Genomic DNA, 25,074 nt, shown 5'->3' with positions numbered 1-25,074 from the left:
GGGGAAAGTGATTCAAGGACTGTGAGATTTAATTAGAAACCATGGAAGACCAGAAGATAGTGGAACAACATATTTAACATGCTGAAAGAAAAAAAAATATTCTTTCAACACATAATTCTATATATAAGAAAAATATTCTTCAAGAATGAAGGTGAAATATGCATTTTCAGATAAATAACAACTAAGAAAATTTGTCACCATCAGAACTAGCTATAAGAAATACAAAAATTCAGGTGCCTGGGTGGCTCAGTTGGTTAAGCGTCTGCCTTCAGCTCAGGTCATGATCCCAGGGTCCTGGGATCGAGTCCCGCATCGGGCTTCCTGCTCGGCGAGGAGTCTGCTTTTCCCCCTCCTTCCCGCTTGTGCTCTCTCTCACTATCTCTGTCTTTCTCAAATTAAAAAAAAAAAAAATTAAAAATAAAAAAAATAAAAAAAAAAGAAATACAAAAATTCTTTGAGCTGAAGGACATAATATCCAAAGGAAACTTGGATCTTCAGGAATGAATGAAGAGCATTGGAAAAGAAAAGAATATTTTTCTCTTAGCTTCTTTAAAATACATATTATTGTTTAAAGCAAAATTTATAATAATGTCTTGTGTAATTTATAATGTAGATGTAATCCACATGGCAACTACAAAATAAAAGACAGTGTGTGTCTGTTTGTGTGTGAAGGGGATAAATGGGCCTACATGATTGCAAAGTTTCTATATTTCACATGAAATGATACTATATTAATTCTAAGTAGGCTGCATAAAAGTTAAAAAATATCTTTTAATGCCTGTAAGGTTTCTACATTTTATGTAAAATATTATAATCTTATTTTATTTATTTATTTGGGAGAGAGAGAGCGAGCATGGGTGGAGGGGGGTAGTAGCAGAGGGAGGAGAAGCAGGCTCCCCACTCTGCAGGGAGCCAGACGTGGGGGTCCCTGGGATCATGACCTGAGCTGAAGGCAAACAACTGACTGAGCCACCCAGGTGCCCCTCTTATTTTATTTTTTTAAGTGACCTTTATACCCAATGTGGGGCTCAAACTCACAATCCCGGGATCAAGAGTCTCATGCTCCACCGACTGAGCCAGCTAGGCACCCTAAAGTATTGTAATCTTGCGGCTTCTACATTTTATATGAAGTGGTACTATACTGACTCTGAGTAGACTGTGAAAAATTAAGGATCTATAACATAATCCCTAGAGAAGCCACTAAAAAGTAATGCAAGGAAATATAGCTAAATGACAAAATATAAATTAAAACAGAATTCTAAAAATATTCAATAATCTAAAAAAAGTGGGAAAGCAGGGAAAGGGTGAACAAAAACCAGAGAAGACAAAAAATAAAATGGTATACCTAAATCCAACCATATCAATACTTATGGTAAATGTTAAGGGATTATATACTCCAAATAAAAGGCAGAGATTAGTAGAATGGGTAAAAAGCAAAACCCAATTACAGGCTGTCTATAAGAGATACACTTTAGTATAAAGACACAAATGGGTTGAAACAAATGGATGAAAAAAGGTGAACCATAAACACAGTAAGACCCAAGAAAAATAAAAACATATCATACAAAGACTTGTTTATGGATATTTGTAGCAGCTTTAGTCACAACAGACAAAAATTGGAAACAAGTGAAACACCCATTAACAGGTGAATGGTTAAACAAAATGTGGCATATTCATACAATATACTACTAGTCAGCAATAACAAGAAACTATGGTATAAACAATGACATGGATTAATCTCAAAGTCTAAAAGAAACAAGTCATACATAAAAGAATATTGTATGATTGCATTTATACAAAATGCAAACTCATCTACAGACAAAAGGCACATCAGTGGCATACACTAGGGAATGAGGGAGGGAAGGAGTGTAAAGGGGCAAAAGGAATCTTAGGGATGATAGAAATGTTCTGTATTTTGATTGTGGTGATGACTTGTGGGCATATACAACTTTCAAAACTCATTGAATTTATACTTTGAATGGGTGCAATGTATAGTATGTAAATTATTCCTTCATAATCTTGGAGAGGAAATGTTTTTTAAACCTCTATTTTCAAATAACTTTATTTTTTTTGTTGAGCTCTAAAAAAATTCTTTAATTCAATTTAAAAAAAGGGAAGAACTAACATTTTCTTAGACCATGGCTTCTGTTACTGAAATAAGCAGATGTCTCTCTGTGTTGAAAATCTTTAGGTAATAAATACAATAGTGGTTCTAATTTAGTCTTAACACCACAAGGAAATGACTTTACTGTGGTTATCAAAGACAAACTCAATGAACAGCTGCATTTTCTGGTCTATTTTCCAAGACACTGGAAGGGGAAAACAATCAATATATGGAGTCTGACAATTGCACTGAAGCATGAAGCATAAGATAGGGCTTTTTTGTTTTTGTTTTTACTTTTTTTTCCTGGACTCCTTTAGGAAGCAATGAATCTTTACCTTCTATGTTTGGGTTGTTAACATTTGGTGTTTCCTGAGAACACATATGGATACAATAGCTTTCCAAAAGAGCTGACACTGATCCTTAGCAAAGTTTGGAGGAAATACTAAACAGATGGTTTGTGAGCACTTAGAAAGGGAACCTGATACCCTTGTGTACAAGGCTGAGAAGTGCAGGCTGGCTGACAGCATCGTTAGTTTGATATGTAACTGGTTGAAAGACTTACATACTCAACCAGTACGCTGCTGTCAACCTGGACAAATGCCCTCTGGATGCCAAAGTGCATTGATCATACCAGCCATTTTAATTTTGGCATATTTATTATTTAGTCATTCTTTAGAAAGCTATTATAAAATTTTTATTATATACAAATGAACACATGCAACATATATGTAAGCTACAAGCATAATAGCAAAAGGAACATTCATGAATCCTTTATTCAACTTAAGATGTAGAATATCAACAATACTACTAAGATATCTGTATGCTTTGTCCTGATCTTCTCCAAGGGAAACCTTGCCACATTGAATTTTGTTTTTTTATCATTCCTTTCCTTTTAAAAGTAGTTAAACAAATGTTTTTAATGAACAAATATTCATTATTTTATTTTATTTTATTTTTATTATTATTATTTTTTTAGATTTTATTTATTTATTTTACAGAGACACAGCGAGAGAGGGAACACAAGCAGGGAGAGTGGGAGAGAGAGAAGCAGGCTTCCCGCTGAACGGGGAGCCCGATATGGGGCTCGATCCCAGGACCCCAGGATCGTGACCTGAGCCGAAGGCAGACGCCCAATGACTGAGCCACCCAGGCGCCCCATGTTCATTATTTTAAACAAATGTTTTATTATTTTAATTTTGATTGAACTTTATAAAGAGGTATCATATTTTATATCTTTGGTTATCTGCTTTTTTCTCAATATTGAGAAGATTCATCCACATTGTATGTAGCTGTGGTTCATTCATTTTCATAACTCTATGATATTCCACTTTGTGAATATACCTTATAATATTTATTCATTCCTCATTCAATGGACATTTGAGTGATTTCTAATTTTTTGGCTTTTTGAATAATATCAATATTCACATTCCTGTATGTGTTTCTAGGTACACATTTGTAGAAGTTTTTCTGGAGATACTCTCCTAGGAATGGAATTGCTGGATTATAGGATATTGTGAATGTTACTTTACAACAAAATGACAAATTGTGTACCAAATTTACACTCTTTCAGTGTATAAGAGTTTACACTGCTCTGCTGTCAACACTACAGTGAGACTTCTTAATTTTTTGCAAATTAGCGGGCATAAAATCGTATATCATTATTTCAATTTGTATTTCCCTGCTTACTAATGAGGGTGACAAATTTTCTTATATTAATTTGCCACTAACACTTCCTCTTCTGTGAAATGTCCATTCAGATCTTTTGCTCATTTCAAAATTGGACTTTTTAAAGAAGTTGTTTATTCTGGATACCAGGTCTTTATTGGTCATTTGAATTAGATACAGAGTTATGATTTGTCTTATCACTTTCTTATGGTGTCTTTTGAGACTGGGGGGTTGTTTCCTCCTTCCTTCCTTCCTTCCTTCCTTCCTTCCTTCCTCTCTTCCCTCCCTCCCTCCCTTCCTTTTACTTCTGGAAGAGTTTGTATAAGATTGGACTGATCTGTTCCTTGAAAGCTTGATAGAACTCAACTGTAAAGTCATCTACATTATGGGAACCATTCAGATCTTTTATTTGTGAGTCAAATTTGATATCTTTTTAGGAATGCGTCCATTTTTGTCTAAATGTTTGAATTCATAGTTCAATCTGCAATTATGTTCCCTTTTCCCAACCCTAACATAGTTTCTTGTGTTTTTTTCCTTCTCTTTTTCCTTTATTAGTTTCACCAGAGGATTCTCTGCTTATCAGTTTTTTCAAAGAACCAGCATTTGAATTGTTGATTATTTTTATTGCCCCTTTCAACAAAGGCAGTAAAGAGAATGGTTAAGTATGGCAGATTTGGAGTCAGACTGCTTAGACTTGAACCCTTGTCTATCTCTTAACTGAGAAACCTTGGGAAAGTTAATGTGGACAAGGAACTATGCCTTAGTTTCTTCATTTAGATACATGAGGATTAATAAGATAATATGTAGAAATTATTTATTTATCTATCGCTATATATCTATTTATTTTAGAGAAGGAGGAGGGGCAGAGGGAGAGAGAGAGAGAGAGAGATTCTCAAGTAGGCTCCATGCCCAGCACATGAGCCCAATGTGGGGCTCGATCTCATAACTCTGAGATCATGACCTGAGCTGAAATCAAGAGTCAGATGCTTAACAGACTGAGCCACCCAGGCACCCCTGTGGAAACTACTTAGAACAGAAAATATTTGGACAGTAAGTGTTTAATAAATGTTGCTATTATTATGATCCATAAACAAAAGTTAAAGTAGGTTAAGAGACTGTGGCTTTTATTTCGTGTATCTTTTCCTTGAGGCTCAGAACTTACTTAAAAATGAGTAAAGCTAGCAGCATTATTCCATCAATGGCTCTTTTATGGGGTTAACTTTGGCTGCTGGAATTGGCAGGCTCTCTCCTAGACCCTAAATTTATGATCAATATCCAGCATTAAGGATCTGCTCTAATGAGCAGGGTTGGCATATATGTAAAGAGGGCATATAAAGATAAAGAAGGCCACCAGCTTCCCCTCATAACTCTATTTCATAGACCAACACTTCTAGTCCTCTTTTAAGAGCAAAAGAGGAACAAAATGGATCAATAACGGAAAAGAAAGGCTATAAAAATGGTGGGAAAAGTTTTATAATATTATGTTACATGAAAACAAAATACCATATATGTGAATTATAACTATGTAACATAAACATGATTGTGAAAACCAAGAAACAATGTGCAAAAATAAAATCAGTATATGAGGATAATGGAATTATGAAAGGTTTTAAATTTAAACATTTTTTTATGGTCATATCTTCTTTTTCAGTAAAAAAGTTATTAGAGCTTGAAATTTTCTCAGTAAAAAGGCATATATAAAAAGGTTCTATTATTACTACTATTTTTAAAAAGATTTTATTTATTTGCCAGAAAGAGAGAGAGCACACAAGAAGGGGGAGTGGCAGGCAGAAGCAAGTTCCCCACTGAGTAAGGAGCCTGATGCAGGGCTCAATCTCAGGACCCTGGGATTATGACCTGAGCAGAAGGCAGATGCTTAACCAACTGAGCCACCCCAGCGTCCCATACTGTTACTACTATAAATATCACAGATAATGTTTATTTACTGCTCACATGTGCCAGACACTGTTCTAAGTGCTTTACATGCAAGATGTATTTAATCCTCATAAAAACCCTATGAGGCAGCTACTCTTATTAGCCCTATTTTGTAAACGAAAAAATTGTGGAATAAAAAGTTTAAATAACTGTTCAAGGTCACATAGTTCTTCAGTGAAATGTAAAAATCCAACTGGATGGTTGAATAAATAGTGATGAATTTATACAGTAAAATGCCTCACAGATGTTAAAAGGAATATATTAGTTCTGTGTGTGTCAATGTAAAAAAAAATATTGGATAATTAGCCAAATGGAAAAAATAAAAATGCAGACAGAACAGTGAGTACTGTAATAATGTTACATGTGTGTCCATATCCATGTACATGTAAGGAAAATTATTCAGCAGAATGTGCCCTACGCTACTAATGGTGGTTATCTCTGGAGAGCAGAATTTTGAGTCATTTGAACGGTCTATATTATACTTATGCAATGTTTAAGTTTGTACAACTTGTAATAAAAAATGGTAAAATGACCAGACAAAAGCTACTACAAAGAGAGCTAGATTGGATCTTTCAGCTAAATTTTAAAATAAAGAAAAAACGCACCAGTTAGACCAAGCAGGAACAGATGAAAAGAAGCACCATTTATGGGGCACCTGGGTGGCTCAGTCAGTTAAGTGTCTGCCTTCAGCTCAGGTCATGATCCCAGGATCATGGGATTGAGTCCCACATTGGGCTCCCTGTTCAGCACGGAGTCTGCTTCTCCCTCTGTCCCTCTCTGTCCCTCTCTCCGCTCCTGCTCTCTCTCTCGCTCTTTCTCTCAAATAAATAAATAAAATCTTTAAAAAAAAGAAGCACCTTTTATGTGGTTAGAGGGAAATATATAATAGGCTATACGGTCTGAATATTTATAGAAAATTTAACTGATATGAATATGATTTAAAGTTAATCTTTTTGGGGTGCCTGGGTGGCTCACTCGTTAAGCGTCTACCTTTGGATCGGGTCATGATCCCAGGGTCCTGGGATCTAGTCCCGCATCAGGCTCCCTGCTCAGTGCAGAGCCTGCTTCTCCCTCTCCCTCTGCCATTCCCTCTGCTTGTGCACTCATTCTCTCTCTCTCTGTCAAATTTTCTGAAAGAGCTCATCTTTGTCCTTGGCTGCCTGAAGAGCTGTTCCTCCACTGAACGGATCACAAACAAGTGCCTTGGGGGCGCCTGGGTGGCTCGTTGTTTAAGCGGCTGCCTTCAGCTCACGTCATGATCCCAGGGTCCTGGGATCGAGCCCCGCATCGGCTCCCTGCTCCGCGGGAAGCCAGCTTCTCCCTCTCCCACTCCCCTGCTTGTGTTCCCTCTCTCGCTGTGTCTCTCTCTGTCAAATAAATAAACAAGATCTTTAAAAAAAATAAATAAATAAAGTTAATCTTTTCATTTTAGATTTTGTTAAAAAACCTTCTAAAATGCACATGAAAAAGTGCTCAACATCGCTCGACATCAGGGAAATCCAAATCAAAACCTCAATGAGATACCACCTCACGCCAGTCAGAATGGCTAAAATTAACAAGTCAGGAAACGACAGATGTTGGCGGGGATGCAGAGAAAGGGGAACCCTCCTACACTGTTGGTGGGAATGCAAGCTGGTGCAGCCACTCTGGAAAACAGTATGGAGGTTCCTCAAAAAGTTGAAAATAGAGCTACCATACGATCCAGCAATTGCACTACTGGGTATTTACCCCAAAGATACAAATGTAGGGATCCGAAGGGGTACGTGCACCCCGATGTTTATAGCAGCAATGTCCACAATAGCCAAACTGTGGGGAGAGCCAAGATGTCCATCGACAGATGAATGGATAAAGAAGATGTGGTATATATATACAATGGAATATTATGCAGCCATCAAAAGGAATGAGATCTTGCCATTTGCAACGACGTGGATGGAACTGGAGGGTGTTATGCTGAGCGAAATAAGTCAATCAGAGAAAGACATGTATCATATGACCTCACTGATATGAGGAATTCTTAATCTCAGGAAACAAACTGAGGGTTGCTGGAGTGGGGGGTGGGGTGGGAGGGATGGGGTGGCTGGGTGATAGACACTGGGGAGGGTATGTGCTATGGTGAGTGCTGTGAATTGTGCAAGACTGTTGAATCACAGATTTGTACCTCTGAAACAAATAATGCAATATATGTTAAGAAAAAAAAAGAAAAAGAAGATGGCAGGAGGGGAAGAATGAAGGGGGGGAAATCGGAGGGGGAGACGAACCACGAGAGATGATGGACTCTGAAAAACAAACTGAGGGTTCTAGAGGGGAAGGGGGTGGGAGGCTGGGTTAGCCTGGTGATGGGTATTAAAGAGGGCACGTTCTGCATGGAGCACTGGGTGTTATGCACAAACAGTGAATCATGGAACACTACATCAAAAACTAATGATGTAATGTATGGTGATTAACATAACAATAAAAAATTTAAAAAAATAATACCTCCCCCCAAAAAACCTTCTAAAATGTGAGTCTACTTTTTTCATTTCTAAGTTCATTTTTATTTTGATGATTGTGGATCTTGCAGTCTCCAAGTCATCTTTATAATTAGTTCTCACTGTGCAGGACTGCACTAAAGGGGACAGAATTTTGACTGATTGAAGGACATACTCTCATAGTTACTTTTTAAACGAATCTGCATCAACATTTCTCTGTAACCGGTCTCTCTAAAAGTGGAGTAGAGATACTTTTCCTTTAATCGACGATCATGGTTACCAGAGTTAAAAAAAAAATTATAAATAGACTCAAGAAGTGCTTGAATTAATTCATGATATTCATGGGTTACAAAGGGAAGCTATGAGTGTTTGACATATGAATCTAACTATTTGAATTGATGTCAGAGAAGGTGACCATCACCTCTCCCAAATCATTTGGTTTTCTCCAATCATTCACTTCTTTTTTTTTTTTTTTAAAGATTTTATTTATTTATTTATTTGAGAGAGAGAGAATGAGAGACAGAGAGCATGAGAGGGAGGAGGGTCAGAGGGAGAAGCAGACTCCCTGCCGAGCAGGGAGCCCGATGCGGGACTCAATCCCGGGACTCCAGGATCATGACCTGAGCCGAAGGCAGTCGCTTAACCAACTGAGCCACCCAGGCGCCCCATTCACTTATTTTTCAAGAAACATTTATTGAGGGGTGCCTGGGTGACTCAGTTGTTAAGCGTCTGCCTTCGGCTCAGGTCATGATCCCAGAGTCCTGGGATCGAGCCCTGCATCGGGCTCCCTGCTCGGTGAGCCTGCTTCTCCCTCTCCCTCTGCCTGCTGCTTCCCCTGCTTGTGCTCTCTCTCTGTTAAGTAAATAAATAAAATCTTAAAAAAAAAAAGAAGCATTTATTGAGAATCTACTATGTGCCAGGCTGAACGATATATATGCTGGTGATACAAAGATGCATTAGACACAGTCTTATCCTTAGGTAACTTACAGTCCACTTGGGATCTGGCCATAAAAACAAATCTCAGAAATATTAAACCACCCATATGCAAAAATTTTCAGAAATATTAAGATTAGCTGATTTTACTGAACATTTATTATGTGCTAATTAACACACATCATTTCATTTAATACACACAACTACTGCATAGGGCAGGAATTAGCAACTAAGGCTTAGACTAAGTACGTTGCTCAAAGTTGCACAGCTAGTAAGTGATAAAACTGGGGTTTAGACTCAGACAACCTGATTCTGGAGCACTCATCTTTTTCAGAATGAGAGAAGTTGCTTTTGCTAATCTCTTCCTAAGGTCACCAAGATGAGGCAAACATCAATGGAATAAAATAATTATGAAGAAAGTATAGGCAAACTGGGAAGATTCAAGCTATGAACCATACATATACTTAACCCACAAAGAGGAATTACAAGCAATTTATGGGATGATGTATTATTTATAAGCAAATAGGAGGTTACTGGAAGATCATCAGCACTGACACAAGGTAGAAAGCTGTCTTCCTGAATGTAAAAGCTCTTCTATCCAAATACTCTAAATAAAGGCATCAGGTGGTCTCCAAGTACTCTGAGCTCTGTGCCACTAGAGATACAGGAAATTCTTACTGGATATAGTCACTGAAGGGAGAAAAGGACATAGTCCATGCCTGATATATCCATGGCCAAAGAGAAAGAAAAAGAGCTTCTCTCTCACAGATTCAGTTTGAGAACCTACTAGGGAGGACTCTGGTGGCCTGAGGAATTATGATGGCCTCATCTGGGTCATGGCCCACTCTGTGACCAGGAAGGTAAGGTGTTACTAGAGAATGGGGATTCAGGGGATGCTGGGCAGACCAAGAACTGTCTCCACAGGTATCACTTTCATCAATTCATTCAACAAATATCTCCTGTAATCTAGGATAGTCTACACACTGGGACACAGAAATAATAAAGACAAATTCCTAATCCCAAGGCACTTAGAATTTAATTCAGAAAGAAAAGATATCAAGTAGTTTCCAGATTAGATGAGAAGACAAAATTATCACACAATCAAACAATGGTGAACAATTTTCCATGGCATATAATCAAGTGCTAAATTGTTTGGTACAGACCACAAGTGATATTGTTGTTCTAAGGAGAGGAAAATCAACATAGTAATCAGGAACATGAATTAGGCCTTAAGGGATGGGGAGTATTTGGCTGGAAGGGGATAAGGGAAGGAACTCAGAGGAAAGAAGAGGGAATTCAAAGGAAAAGACAGCTTTAAGTGAAGAGATGGAGAGAGAAAGAAAGACATTCAGTGAGGAGACTGCTTGAGAAAAGCAGAGTGTGCCAAGTGGGTGAGAGCTCATAAACGATACAGCTAAGGCTGGTTATCCTCCCTCCTGGACCAGAACAATGTCAGTGGCCTCATGATGCTGGAAGGATCCACGTCTCAGGATTTGAGGAGAAACACACCCGTAGTTTCCTTTCTTTTTTTTTTTTTTTTTTAAAGATTTTATTTATTTATTTGACAGAGAGATAAGAGAGAGCACAAGTAGGCAGAGAGGCAGGCAGAGGGAGAGGGAGAAGCAGACTCTCCACTGAGCAGGGAGCTCAGGTCATGATCCCAGGACCCCAGGATCATGACCTGAGCCGAAGGCAGCCGCTTAACCGACTGAGCCACCCAGGCACCCCCCACACCCTTAGTTTCTAACTCTCTCACCTAATTAGTGGGTTATCCAAGTGTGACCAGGAAGAGATCAATGGTATCAGAACAGGGGCTCCTCCCATGTGCATAGCCTCGGAGAGGGCCAATACATCCAGAAAGGACCGCTGAAGGGTGAACATAACTTGAGTGTTGGATAAATTAAAACTGGTTAAAAATATCTTAAACTCCATAATTTGGGAATCTCTCCTTAACTTTGACCAAAATCTTTTCATAAATTTCCACTGCCTTAGAATGAAATCTAAATGTTTTAGAATGGCATATATGGCCTTTCTTGATCAAATCCTTGCCTACCTTTATAGACTTACTCCTGCTTCTGCCTGACCTGCTCTAGTCATAGGGAACCATGGGCACTTCCCTGAAAGTTGATTAATCTTGCTTTCTCATGCTCCCACGTCTCCTTTTTGAGTGTTCTTTTCTTCTTCCTCTACATGACTAATTCCTATATGTTCTTTAAGACTCAGTTCGAATATTTTCTGTTCTAGGAAATTTAGAATTATTCGTGATTTATGTAGGATTTTTTGGCAGGGACCTGGGCACGAGTGGTTGCCGGGTTGGGGTAGGCAGGTTGGGGACACCAGAGCTGGGAAGCTAGGAACTGAGAACCCCATTATGGGGAGGTGGGAAGGACACAGGAGCAGGGCGTGTGTGAGCTGAGACTCTAATCCCCTGGTACACCCTCCATTGTTCCATAAAACTTCACTTATAAAATATAAATTCAAAGTTAAAATTATTAAGAATTTAAAGAGAGCAACCAAAAAGCATTAAATCCCAAGCATAGGGTGTTTCTGAATGACAGGCCCTGTGTGACTATACTGGTCATAAGTCCATGAAACCAGCCCTGTATATAAGTCTGTTTATTCAGCATTGGTTATAATAGCAAAGGGTAATAAACCAAATTGTTCATTAATAAGTGATTAAACAAACTATGGTCCAACCACACAGTAAGAAAATCATGTAGCCAGTAAAAAATAAGACAGATCTATAGATACTAACACAGACAGCTGTCCAATGCACAAAGACGGTTATAGAATATTATGGATGTCATGATCCCATTAAAATAGTAAATATATATTTAATATATGTTAGGCCTATATATACACTTAGAAACACCTGTCTGAACTGTAGTAAAATCTGTTGGTTTCATTTCATTGAAGAACAAAAAGACCATGGAAAATAATCTTCTTGACTACTCATTAAAATCCTTTTAACTTTTCCTTTAATTCTTACCATCACTGCTAGGCTCTTCAGCCGGGGACACTGAGTCCATATACTCAAGGACTCCCTTTGTGATCTCAACCACCTGAAGTCTCCTGACCCTGACTAGGTCTGTATCTTTCAATCCTTCCTCCAATTGTTTGACCACCTCTTTTCCAGGCTGGGAAGTCAGAACAGTAATCTGGAAATAAATCCAAGAATCAATGTGTCTACTTTCTCTAATGTACAGAGTGAAGAACATAGCAGGTTAGATCTGGAGGATAGACACAGCAGAAGTCTGTGGCAGTGGCTATTGTCTTTGAAGCAAAGAAGAAGATTTCATGGTAACTTACAAATCAAACTTCATTTGACAGATTCTGGTGGGAGAGATCTGGTGGGATAAATCATCACAGGACCCTTCCAAACAGGTAAGGCCTACCCCAGAAAGTGACCAGTGAGAAAACATTCCTGTGTTTTAGTTTTTTAAGATTGCTTGAAGCACTGATAGCATCTCTCATGCTCAAAATGCTTTGATTTTACAAGGCAACAAAGGAAATAGAATCCTTACATTCCACTAAGTGTGTACTAAATATCAGAGGGCCTCTGTGCTTTTTTCTCATGGTGGTACTTCCACATAGATTTCTCTCCTTGTTCAACCTGGATACAGGTGAGCTGTTTCTTTTGCTTTCTTAACTCTAAAATGTACTCACTCTTGATCAATATATCTAACCTGAAAGAATATTGAGGTGTTTGTGTATAATCTGAATATTTTATTTCAACTGAATGAATATGCTGTTTTCATTAGTAGTTTTGTCTTGAATTTGAAAATCTGGAAGGCAAATATTAAATATATGCAATTCTTTTTTGCACTTGCATTTTGACATTTTTTTTTTTTAGAGAGAAAGAGTGAGGGAGCATGTGTGTGCACATGGAGGGGAGGTGCAAAGGGAGACGGAGAGAGAATCTTAAACAGGCTCCACCACCAGCACGGAGCCCGACACAGAGTTTCATCTCACAATCCTGAGATCATGACCTGAGCTGAAATCAAGAGTCAGACACTTAACTGACTGAGCCACCCAAGTGCCCCAATGCTTGGATATTTTTGATTAATGAAGAAGGATGGAGATAAAAGCACAGTTATTTTAAAAAATGCACCTGTTTGATGCATGCGGTTGAATGTGTTTTAACTCAGTCACTCATGCACCCAGTGGAGTACCCAGACATGACTTACTTATATTTTTTAAGATTGTCTTGGTCTGCACTAGAATTTTAGCAATCTTTAAATCTGCACATTTGCTGAGTCCAAGAAAATTTACTCAATTTGATGCCAAGATTTGATTAAGAACAAATGTAAATTCCTGCCCAGGAAATATAAATACAGCACTAATCTAGGCAGTTTAACAATTACTTTACAAGTTCCAAAAATCCAGAGGCAGATGGCATATTCAGATTTTATTTTGATTTCAGTTTTTCATTATAATTCACTTCAGCCCATATTTTTAGCATTTCTCTCTATGCCAGATATGTATTAAGAACTGCACAGGCTACAGGAAAAAGGGAACATATCTCTTGCCTGCAGAGAGATGAAAATCTAGCCTTGAAAATTACCATCAAAGTGTATGAAACAAAGAACAATATAAGGATGATAAATAATGAAGCATCTAGATGGCCTGAAATGGGCTTAGAGTCCTAAGACCAGTATCTCTTACCTCTAGGGAAGTGTAGCTCAGAGATGCACCTGTGGTCACGTGTCTGCTATACTGTTTGAACTGCTGGAGCCCATCCTGTACTGCCAGGTGCAGACAAGGGCCGGGTGGTCTGAAACAGCCTTCTCTCTGGAACATGCGGAGTTCTGAGATGCAGGCCTGCAGCCTAGCAAAGTTGCCTTTCACTTGCTGCAGAGAAAAATGAACCAAAGATCTTTAGTGACCTGGGTTCCAGATTAATGGACAGTCTAACTTCATTATCAATTACTCCTCGGGGATCCCTTCCCTTCCTGCAGATTTGTTCATTTGACCAACATCTACTCGATGCCTACTATGCTCTAGGTACTGCACTAAAATCTTCCCTATACCAGAAGAAAGAAAATTTGCAGCCAAAGGGCTTTGATTATGTGGAGTTACCAGAAACAGGAAAGGAAGTGTTTGAACTCATTCACTCACCCAAAGGGAAGTCCAGTTGTGACTGCTGAGTTTTACTTTGGGGTGGTCTGCAAACTGGAGGCCTAGTTCTTAAATATTATCTTCATTTCTTAGTCAGTCTAGGTACTGGGAGCCTCTCTACTTCCCAGAAATGAGGATTTTGATGTGGTTGATCATTTCAGAACTGATAAGGTCCTACCCACTCTGCTCCTCAGGATCACTTCAGTAAAGAAGAGATGCTTGGCTTAGTCTGCAGTCAGCTCAAGGATCCAACATGTAAACCTCTTGGTTCTAACTCACCTCCCTTTATAAAAAGTTGCTATCAGGAAGTAATTAATCTAATCTGATTCTATATCAATGTCACCTCTCCTAAGGATGTATATATTTTGAATAAATGTGGAATGAAAATATGTGACACTTTGAATTCTAAGCATCAATAGCAGATGGGGGTTGGGCGGGGAAGAATTATATTTGGGATGAGGAAACCACCCTGACAAAGAGCAGAACTGAGCAATATATGCAAAATACACATAAAATTCATGAGCATGAGCTGCAATACTGCCAGGGTACTTAAGTCAACACCTGCCCCACTCAATTCCACAGCTCCTTACTTTGCTAACATGCTCCTCTCCCTGAATTTCTGGGAAAAACACAAAAAATAGGATGTAATTCTTACACAAAGATAATTTGTAATTTAGATGGGAAGATAAGAAACCTACTAAAAAAAGAAATGAGAACAAATGAGACCATACACATAGGCTAGTGGCCTTCAAAAATTTCTTTTCATATACCCCCTAAAAGAATCTGAAGACTGACACACTTATTTATTTATTTATTTATTTGAAGTTTTTTATTTAAATTCCAGTTGGTTAACATACAGTGTAATATTAATTTCAAGAGTAGAATTTAGTGATTCATCATTTACATACAACACCAGGTGCTCATCACAGGTGCCCTCCTTAAGCCCCATCACCCATTTAACCCTCCCCCCATCTCCTCTCCAGCAATCCTCAGTTTGTTCTTTATAGTCAAGAGTCTGTTTTATGGTTTGCTCCTCACCCCCCATTGCTCATCTGTTTTGTTTCTTAAATTCCACATAGGAGTGAAATCATATGGTATTCCTCTTTCTCTGACTTATTTTGCTTAGCATAATACTCTCTAACTCCATCCACATCCTCGCAAATGGCAAGATTTCATTCTTTTTTGGGCGCCTGGGTGGCTCAGTTGGTTAAGCGACTGCCTTCGGCTCAAGTCATGGTCCTGGAGTCCCGGGATCGAGTCCTGCGTCGGGCTCCCTGCTCGGCGGGGAGTCTGCTTCTCCCTCTGACCCTCCCCCCTCTCATGCTCTCTATCTCATTCTCTCTCAAGTGAATAAATAAAATCTTAAAAAAAAAAGATTTCATTCTTCTTTATGGCTAATATTCCATTGGGTATATATATATATATATTATATTGTTATTACTGTATATCCATATATATATATCTATCACATCTTCTTTATCCATTCATCAGTTGATGGACCTTTGGGCTCTTTCCATAATTTGGCTATTGTTGATAATGCTGCTATAAACACCAGGGTGCATGCATCCCTTTGAATCTGTATTTTTGTATCCTTTGGGTAAATACTTAGTAGTGCAATTGCTGGATCATAGGGTATTTCTATTTTTAACTTTTTGAGGAACCTCCATACTGTTCTCTAGAGTGGCTACACCAGTTTGCATTCCCACCAACAATGCAAGATTGTTGCATTGGGTTCAAGATTGGGTTCATCTTCCTCCACATCTTCACCAAAACCTGTTGTTTCCTGTGTTAATTTTACCCATTCTGACTGCTGTGAGGAGATATCTCATTGTAGTTTTAATTTGTATTTATCTGATGATGAATGATGTTCATGTGTCTGTTAGCTATCTGGTTGTCTTTGGAAAAATGTCTATTCATGTCTTCAGCCTATTTCTTAACAGGATTCTTTGTTTTTTTGAGTGTTCAGTTATGAGTTCTTTATATATTTTGGATACTAATCCTTTCTCAGATATGTCATTTGCAAATATCTTCTCCCATTCCGAAGGTTGCCTTTTAGTTTTGTTGATTGTTTCCTTCACTGTGCAGAGGGTTTTTTTTTTTTTTTTTTTTTTTTTTTTGAAGTCCCAATGGTTCTTTTTTTTTTTTTTTTCATTTGCCTCGGGAAAAATATCTAGTAAGAAGCTGCTATGGCCAATGTCAAAGAGGTTACTCCCTGTGTTCTCCTCCAGGATTTTGATGGTTTCTTGTCTCACATTTAGGTCTTTAATCCATTTTTTTTTTTTAAAGTAGGCTCCATGCCCAGCTTGGGGCCCCACTCAGGGCCCAAACTCACAACGTCGAGAGCAAGACCCGAGCTGAGATCAAGAGTCAGATGCCCAATCCGGGCACCCCAGTCTTTAATCCATTTTGAATTTATTTTTGTGTATGGTATAAGAAAGTGGTCCAGTCCATTCTTTTGCATGTTGCTGTCCAGTTTCCCCAACACCATTTATTGAAGAGACTGTCTTTTTCCATTGGATATTCTTTCCTGCTTTGTCGAGGATTAATTGCCTATATATTTATGGGTTCATTTCTGGGTTTTCTATGGTGTTCGATTGATCTATGCAAGTACCATACTGTCTTAATCACTACAGCTTTGTAATATAATTTGAAGTTCAGAAAGGTGATGCCTCTGAGAAAGGACAGGTGGGGCTAGGTAGGGAGAAATAGGTAAGGGGGCTATGTGGTCAGGCTCACAAAAATTCCAAAAACGTGGAGGTATAAGGAAACCAGAGATAAGGGAACACTCCAGGCCACCCTGCCCTAGGTGTTCAAAGGGGAAGTCTTATTTATGACAGTCTCCTGTGGTCAAAAGAAAATAACCAGACACTAAAAAGAAATAAGCCATTAAAGATGTTATCACTAGTCCTTAATCAATGGTGCCGCCAGTAGAGAAGTCAAAAAGATTTAAATTCCCTGGTTAGCTTTCTATAAAAGGCCAACCCTAAAAGCCCGCAGTGGCAACCCTGTCGGGATCCCTCTCACTCCTGAGAGCTTTTTCTGTATCCTTAATGAAATTCTATTGCTTTACTCACTTCTTTTGTCTGTGAGATTCATTCTTCGATTCTGTGAGACAAGAACCTAGCTTTCCCACTTTACCTCCAACTTTGTTTTTCTTTTTCAAGATTGCTTTGGCTATTCGGGGTTCTATACAAATTTTAAGATGGTTTATTCTAGCTCTGTGAAAAATGCTGGTGGTATTTTGATAAGGATTGCATTCAATGTGTAGATTGCTTTGGATAATACAGACATTTTAACAATATTTGTTCTTCCAGGGTGCCTGGGTGGCTCAGTTGGTTAAGCATCTGCCTTCACCTCAGGTCATGATCCTGGAGTCCCAGGATTGAGCCCTGCATCAGGCTCCCTGCTCAGTGGGAAATCTGCTTCTGCCTCTGCCCCTCACCCCACTTGTGCTCTCTCTCAAATAAATAAATAAAATCTTTAAAAAAAAGTATTTGTTCTTACAGTCCATGAGCATGGAATGTCTTTCCATTTCTTTGTGTCATTTTTAATTTCTTTCTTCAGTGTTTTAAAGTTTTCAGAGTACATACATTTTACCTCTTTGGTTAGGTTTATTCTTAGGTATCTTATGGATTTTGCTGCAACTGTAAATGGGATTGATTCCTTGACTTCTCTTTCTGCTGTTTCATTATTGGTATACAGAAATGCAACAGATTTCTGTATATTGATTTTGTATCCTGAGACTTTACTGAATTCGTGTATCAGTTCTAGCAGTTTTTTGGTGGGGTCTTTCGGATTTTCTGTATAGAGTATCATGTCATCTGCAAATAGTGAAAGCTTGACTTCTTCCTTGCCAATTGGGATGCCTTTTATTTCTTTTGTTTTCTGATTGCTGAGGCTAGGGCTTCCAGTACTATGTTAAATAACAGGGGTGAGAGTGGGGGGTGAGAGTGGACATCCCTGTCTTGTTCTGACCATAAAGGAAAATATCTCAGTTTTTCCCCACTGAGGATATTAGCTGTAGGTTTTTCGTATATGGCCTTTATAATGTTGAGGTTTGTTCCCTATAACCCTACTTTGTTGATTTTTTTTTTTAAATCGTGAATGGATGTTGTATTTTGTCAAATGCTTTTTCTGCATCTATTGAAAGGATCATATGGTTCTTATCCTTTCTTTTATTAATATGGTGTATCACATTGGTTGATTTGCAAATACTGAACCACCCCTGCAGTCCAAGAATAAATTCCACTTGATTGTGGTGAATGATTCTTTCAGTATACGGGTGGATTCTATTTGCTAGTATTTTATTGAGAATTTCTGCATCCATGTTCATCAGGTATATTGACCTGTAGTTCTCTTTCTTAGTGGAGTCTTTGTCTGGTCTTGGTATCAGGGTAGTGCTGGCCTCAAAAAATGATTTTGGAAGTTTTCTTTCCATTTCTATTTTTTGGAATAGTTTGAAAAGAATAGGTATTAACTTTCCTTTAAATGTTTGGTAGAATTCCCCTGGGAAGCCATCTGGTTCCTGGACTTTTGTTTGGAGATTTTTGATTACTGTTTCAATTTCTTTGCTGGTTATAGGTCTGTTCAAGTTTTCTATTTCTTCCTGTTTCAGTTTTGGTAGTTTATATGTTTCTAGGAATTTATCCATTTCTTCCAAGTTGTCCAATTTGTTGGCAAACAATTTTTCATAATATTCTCTTATAATTGTTTGTATTTCTGTGGTGTTGGTTATTTCTCATCTCTCATTTGTGATTTTATTTGGGTCCTTTCTCTTTTCTTTTTGATAAGTCTGGCTAAGGGTTTCTCAATTTTATTAATTTTTGCAAAGAACTAGCTCCTGGATTCATTGATCCGTCCTATTGTTTTCCTAGCTTCTATATCATTTATTTCTGCTCTAATCTTTATTATTCTCTTTCTCTTTGCTCTCCTTTTCCTCTTTCCTGCTTGCTGAAACACAAGCATAAGAATAGCCAACTTGGCCTACAAAATAGTAGCTGTGTTGCAGATGGTAGTAAGATGGTGGAGCAACGAGCCAGGAGGAGCATGGTTCCTTATTGATTATGGAGTTGCCACACTAGCCCTAGATTGCCTACAATTATTTGAGAGAGAAATAAACTTATATCTTATTTAAGCCACTTTTATTTTGGGGTTTCTATGACTCACAGCTGAACCTAATCTTAACTGATTCAATGCTATTAAAAAAATTCCTCAACTTTCTTTTTGGTAGTGTTTTAGGAGGAACCAACAGTAAAAGTGTGTTTCCAACAGTCAACTTTGCAATAATCAAAAGACTATACTTTTCTGCATTTAAGTTTTCTAAAATGAAAACATATTTTTTAAAATCAGAAAACGCATTTCTATTTTGAAAACTGAAACAAAAAGCTTAACTTATCTCCTGTAATTAAAATAAAAAAAATAGGATGACCTCCTGATGTCTCTGCCAGGAGGTTACAATAACCTTTAGGAAAAGGAAGTGATCTTCTAACAAGGCTTGAAAATATTGCCTATTTGAGTATTGGAGAATTCTGCCAAATGCAATGGTTTTGGAAATATTGGAAATTAAGCTGTTCTTTCTTACATTAATCAAATAATAGGGCCACTTACTGCTCGAGAACACTCCTGGTTGATAACCTCCTGTAGCAAGAGGCCATGCACCCAATTCATCTAAAAAATTACATCATTCAGAAACAAGCTAAACAGAAAGTAGGCTAAAACATAACTATGTATTATATCCCTTGAAAGTGGTATCTGATCTCTCAGGTACTCACTTTGATTCTGGAAGTGATTTTAAAATGCAGGCTTTGCAGAAACATTAATTGCCTAGAATGTGAAGAGCTCATATATCTTGGCCGGGAAACAATTTCTGTACATCAAAGGTTGATGACTGATGAATGCTACAGAAAGTCTTATATTCTTAGCTTTTTTTCTAATGAATTGCCGAGGCGACATTCCATACAGCAACAGCGTAAATAGTTCAGACTTGAGTTCCAAATCTAAAAGGTGGGGTCAGGGACCTATAGGGAGCTGTTAGATAAAGAGGGAGAAAATAGGTGGTAGGAAGACGAGGCCTGGTGTCTCTCAGCTGGAGTTGTACCACTACCGGCAATCAGCAATCTGAGCAGTCAAATGTCCTAACTTCTCCTCCCTCTCCCCTGGATGGAAAGTTTGGGATTTCCATTGTGGAAGATTCAAATGTGCTTTAGGAATTTGCTGAGTTGAAATGTAGCCCAGTGAATCAGGTACTGAAGTTGCCTACAACATTGTTTGGAGTTGTTATTCTATCACAAACTCAAGTTCTTTGTCTCAGATATCTGGGTGGGTTTCCAGGTGCAGAGTGGAGACCCTGATTCAGTTATATGGGCTTTGCACAGAGAGGTGGAAGTTGGGATGGGTGGGTAAGGACTGATGAACCCTCACTGCATTTCTTTCAGCTTTTTTTGTAGACTAGTGGTACAAATATGCCTAGAGGATGCTCTCTCCCTAGATCTAGTACCAGTGTGTTCTTCTTCCTTACGGCAGTTTAGGATAACTCAGATTGATGTCTCACTGGGAATCAAATGAAAAAATTAGAACATAGTTTAGGTCATTGATTTTCAAAAATCTTTTTATCAGTAGAAACTTTTATAAAAAATTAAAAATTTACGTAGAATCTCCATATATAAATTGCATTTTATTAGCACAAATGTATTTTCAATATTTTGTTTTTATTTATTTTCAATATATAATACATGCACATGATTCAAAATTTAAAGGTTGTAAAATTATATGCGGAAAAAAAAATCACCTTTCCACTCATTCTTCAGCTAACCAGTGGTTTCCTGGAGGCAATCTATATTGGTAGCTTGTTGGATATCTTCCCAGAGATTTTTTCTTTACATGAAAGAAAATATAAAAGATAAACTTGTTCTTCTTGCCAAAATAAGAGAGACTATGATAGTCTTTTATATCTTGATTTTATTGCATAGTGTACTTGGGCAATCATTTCATTCAATAGATAAAAAGTGTCTTAATTTTTTAAAAAGATTTTTTATTTATTTGAGAGAGAGAGAGAGCACACGAGCTGGGGAGAGGGGCAGAGGGAGAGAGAGAAGCAGGCTCCCCATTGAGCAGGAAGCCTGATGTGGGGCTCCATCCTAGGACCCTGGGATCATGATCTGAGCCGAAGGCAGATGCTTAACTGATTGAGCCACCTAGGTGCCCCAAAAGTGTCTTAATTTTTACAGCTACAGAGTATTCCATTAATGGATGGGACATAATTTTATTTAACCAATTCCCTACTGATTGACATTAGATTGCTTTCAATCTTTTGATACTGTAAAGAGTGCTGAAATGATAATACATAAGTCATTTTTCCACATATGAAAATACATCTGTAGGATAAGTTCCTAAAAGCAGACTTGCTAGGTCAAAGGGTATGTAAATTGTGATACTGTCACCAAATTGCCCACCATAGAAATTGTGTTAATTTATACACCCATAAATGGCATGTAAGTGTGCCGATTTCTTTAAAACCTCATGAACAGTATGTTATTAAAAAAAAAAACAACACTTTGGTAATCCTACAGGTGAAAAATAATAGCATCTCAATGTACTTTAAGTTTTCTTTTTCATTTCTTTTATAAGTGAGATTGAACATATTTTGATACATTGAAGGGTCATTTATATTTCTTTTTCTGAAAATTATGTATGTAATTTCTCATTTCCTATTGGAGTATTGGTCTTTACCTTAGTGATTATGTAACATTTTTTTTTTTTTTTTTTTTCCAAGCACAGATTTTTTTTTTTTTTACAGCTGAATTTATTAATCTTTTACTTTTGGAATTTTGGGTTTTGTGTTATGGTTAGAAAAGCCTTTCTTACTCTGATATTTTCCCCCATGCTCTGTGAGCTAATTATCAACTTATTGCCTCTAGGATCCAATTCACCTTTCAATATATGTCTGCAATAATGGACAGAATCCCTTTTAACCTTTCTCCTTTACATGGACCACAATGTTAAGGATTTGAGTAGAGAGCACTGGAAGAACACTGCAGGAGGAAGATGCTTTCTTGCTGAAAGCAATGGGGTATGAGAACATCTGATAGTGCTCCACACTAGCAGATAGTGCCCCAAACTAGCAGGCCCTTGATTTTACAGACTGAATGTTTATGTTCCCTTAAAATTCACATAGTTAAGCCCTAACTCCTAATGTGGTAGCATTTAAGTGAGGCCATTGAGAGGTAATTAGGTTTAGATGAGGTCATGAGGATGCAGTCTATGGTGACCTTCTAAGAAGAGGAAGGACACCAGAGCTCTCTCTCTCTCTTCACATACATGCACTGAGGAAAGGCCATCTGAGCACACAGCAAGAAATCTACTGTCTGCAAGCCAGAAGAGGGCTCTCACAAGACCTGGCCAATGCTTGCACCCTGGTTTCAAACTTCTAGTCTCCCAAACTTTGAGAAAATAAATATGTATTGTTTAAGCCATCTAGTTTATAGAATTTTGTTGTTATGAGAGCCTGAGCTGACTAAGACACTGCAACCTCTTGGCCTTGGCTTGGTGATCACCTCTCAGCAGGCCTCTTGACACAGACTGCCTCAGGTCTCCTGCCTGCAGTAATGCCTCACTCCCTCTGTTCACCTCAGAGGTTTATCTCCCGTGGCCCTCCCAGTGATGCTGCAATTTCCACCTGGGCGCTGTCTGCTCCAGGCATCCTGTCTATATTGGTATCTCCACTCTACACACTTATGCCGCAGTCACTGATTAGAGCTCACCTACACCTGGAAGATTGCATCCTGCTTTCCCAGTAACCATGGACCAGCTCTGGCTTGGGATAACCAGTGAACTTCTTTGCATCCAGTCAGCTGCAACTATACTTTCTCCAACTGGTCGTGAACTCCAGCCTTGGGAAAGGAGTCCACTTTTCAAGTTTGTCCTTCCTGGAGATCACTACCTCAGCCCTAAGGTACCATAAAAAGTTCTCATATCTTACAGTTGCTTTATTATCATAGTTGAATATGTTAAATGATGTTAAAATTTTCCATATAAACTTCCCTTGTTTAAATCACTGTGTGGTTTCTCTTCTTCTGATTGAACTCAGACTGATATAGTCTCTTCTCCTACATAGTTTCAATTTTTACATTTAAAACTTTGATCTATCTGGACTTTATACTGATGTAATCAGTGAGTATGGATCTAACTTACTTTTTTCCTACATGGCTATCCAGTTGACCCAAGCATTTACTGGATAAATTTTTTCCAATAAATTTTATTATATTTTTAATTTTTAATTTTTTCTACATTTACTTATTTTTAGTAATCTCTACACCCAACATGGGGCTCAAACTCACAACCCTGACATCCAGAGTCCCATGGTCTTCTGACTGAGCCAGTCAGATGCCCCTTCAATTAACTTTAATTAATTAAAATTATATATATTATAAATTAATTTATTAATTTATTTAAGAGAGGGAGAGAGAGGTGGGGAGGGGCAGCAGGAGAGCAGAGAAAGAATCTTAAGCAGGTTCCATCCCCAGCACAGAACCTGATAGGGGGCTCAATCTCACAACTCTGAGATTATGACCTGAGCTGAAATCAAGAGTCAGATGCTTAACTGACTGAGACACCCAGGCGCCCCCCCCACTCCAATTAATGTTAAATACCATCTTTATTATATACTAAATTCTCCCATATGTTTGGGTCTATTTCTGGACCTTAACTTATATTCCATTCCCCTATCTTTTCAATCTCCAGTATCACACTTGAATATGTTTAATATTTAATAGTTCCTAGCTATATTTTGGGGTTTTTTTTTTTTTGCTTCTAACTTGAACTTTGTCATTAGGATGTCCAGTTTTCCTGTTGGAAATTTTATCAGGAATTCCATTATATTTACAGATTAATTTAGAGATAATGGACATCTCTCTGGTCTGAATCTTCCCCAAAACTAATGACTTTTAATTTGTGCAAGTCTTCTTTTGTGTTTCTCAATAGTATTTTAATTCATATAAGTCTTGCACATATATTATTAATTTCAATCCTAAGTATCTGATAATTTTGGTTATTGTATGAGATCTTTTCTGCCACTTTAACTTCAAACTTGTTGTTTGGGATATATGAAGGGTTTTAATATCTGTATTAGTCCTTGTACCAGACTATTGTCATGAGTCCTCTGTTTGAAATAATTTTCTAGTTTATTCTTTTGGACATCATTAATTTGTAGATAACAATCATTTTATCTCCTTTTTTCCTATTTTTATATTCTAATTTATTTCCCTTGTGCAACTGCATCAGTGAAAATCTCCAGAATACTTGTAAATAATAGCGATGATAACACAGGAATATATTTAGTGTCTTTTCATTAAGTATGATTTGATTCTTAAGCTGTCATAAACATATATTGTGCTCAGGGATAGTTACCTATACCTATTTTATTAGAGTTTTTTAAAAACAAGACTGGATGTTGCATTTTATTAAATGCTTTTTTCAGTATTTACAGAAATGAACATGATCATATTTTTTTCTTATATATTAATACAGTAAACTGTACTAATGGGTTCCCTAATATTGTACCATTTTTTTTTATTCCTGGTATATGATCTTTTTAAATATAAGCTGGGGGTGTCTAGGTGGCTCAGTCAGTTAAACCTCCAACTCTTGATTTCGGCTCAGGTCATGATCTCAGGGTCGTGGGATGGATCCCTCTGTCAGGCTCTGTGCTCAGCCGGGAGTCTGTTTGAGATTCTCTCTCTCCCTTTAGATCTGCCTGCCCGCCCCTGCTCTCTCTCTCTCTCTCTCAAATAAATAAATCTTTAAAAACATATATATATATATATATATATATATATATATATATATATATATATA

The 25,074-nt window shown here is 37.7% G+C and overlaps 1 protein-coding gene across 1 annotated transcript in view; it reads right to left on the bottom strand.

Moving 5' to 3' along the window:
- The window catches only part of LOC110588822 (meiosis 1 associated protein), a 48,956-nt gene that overhangs the window by 15,043 nt on the left and 8,839 nt on the right, over positions 1-25,074 (bottom strand). Inside the window, exons 2-3 of the mRNA XM_021699215.1 lie at positions 13,771-13,956; positions 12,095-12,263 (exon numbers count right to left, since the gene is read on the bottom strand). Coding sequence (XP_021554890.1) covers positions 12,095-12,263; positions 13,771-13,956 — 355 coding nt within the window. The remainder of the gene's footprint in view (positions 1-12,094; positions 12,264-13,770; positions 13,957-25,074) is intronic.

Source organism: Neomonachus schauinslandi, chromosome 10 (genome assembly GCF_002201575.2).
Source record: "Neomonachus schauinslandi chromosome 10, ASM220157v2, whole genome shotgun sequence".
In the NCBI taxonomy this organism is placed as follows: domain Eukaryota; kingdom Metazoa; phylum Chordata; class Mammalia; order Carnivora; family Phocidae; genus Neomonachus; species Neomonachus schauinslandi.
This window is presented reverse-complemented; position numbering and strand designations above follow the sequence as displayed.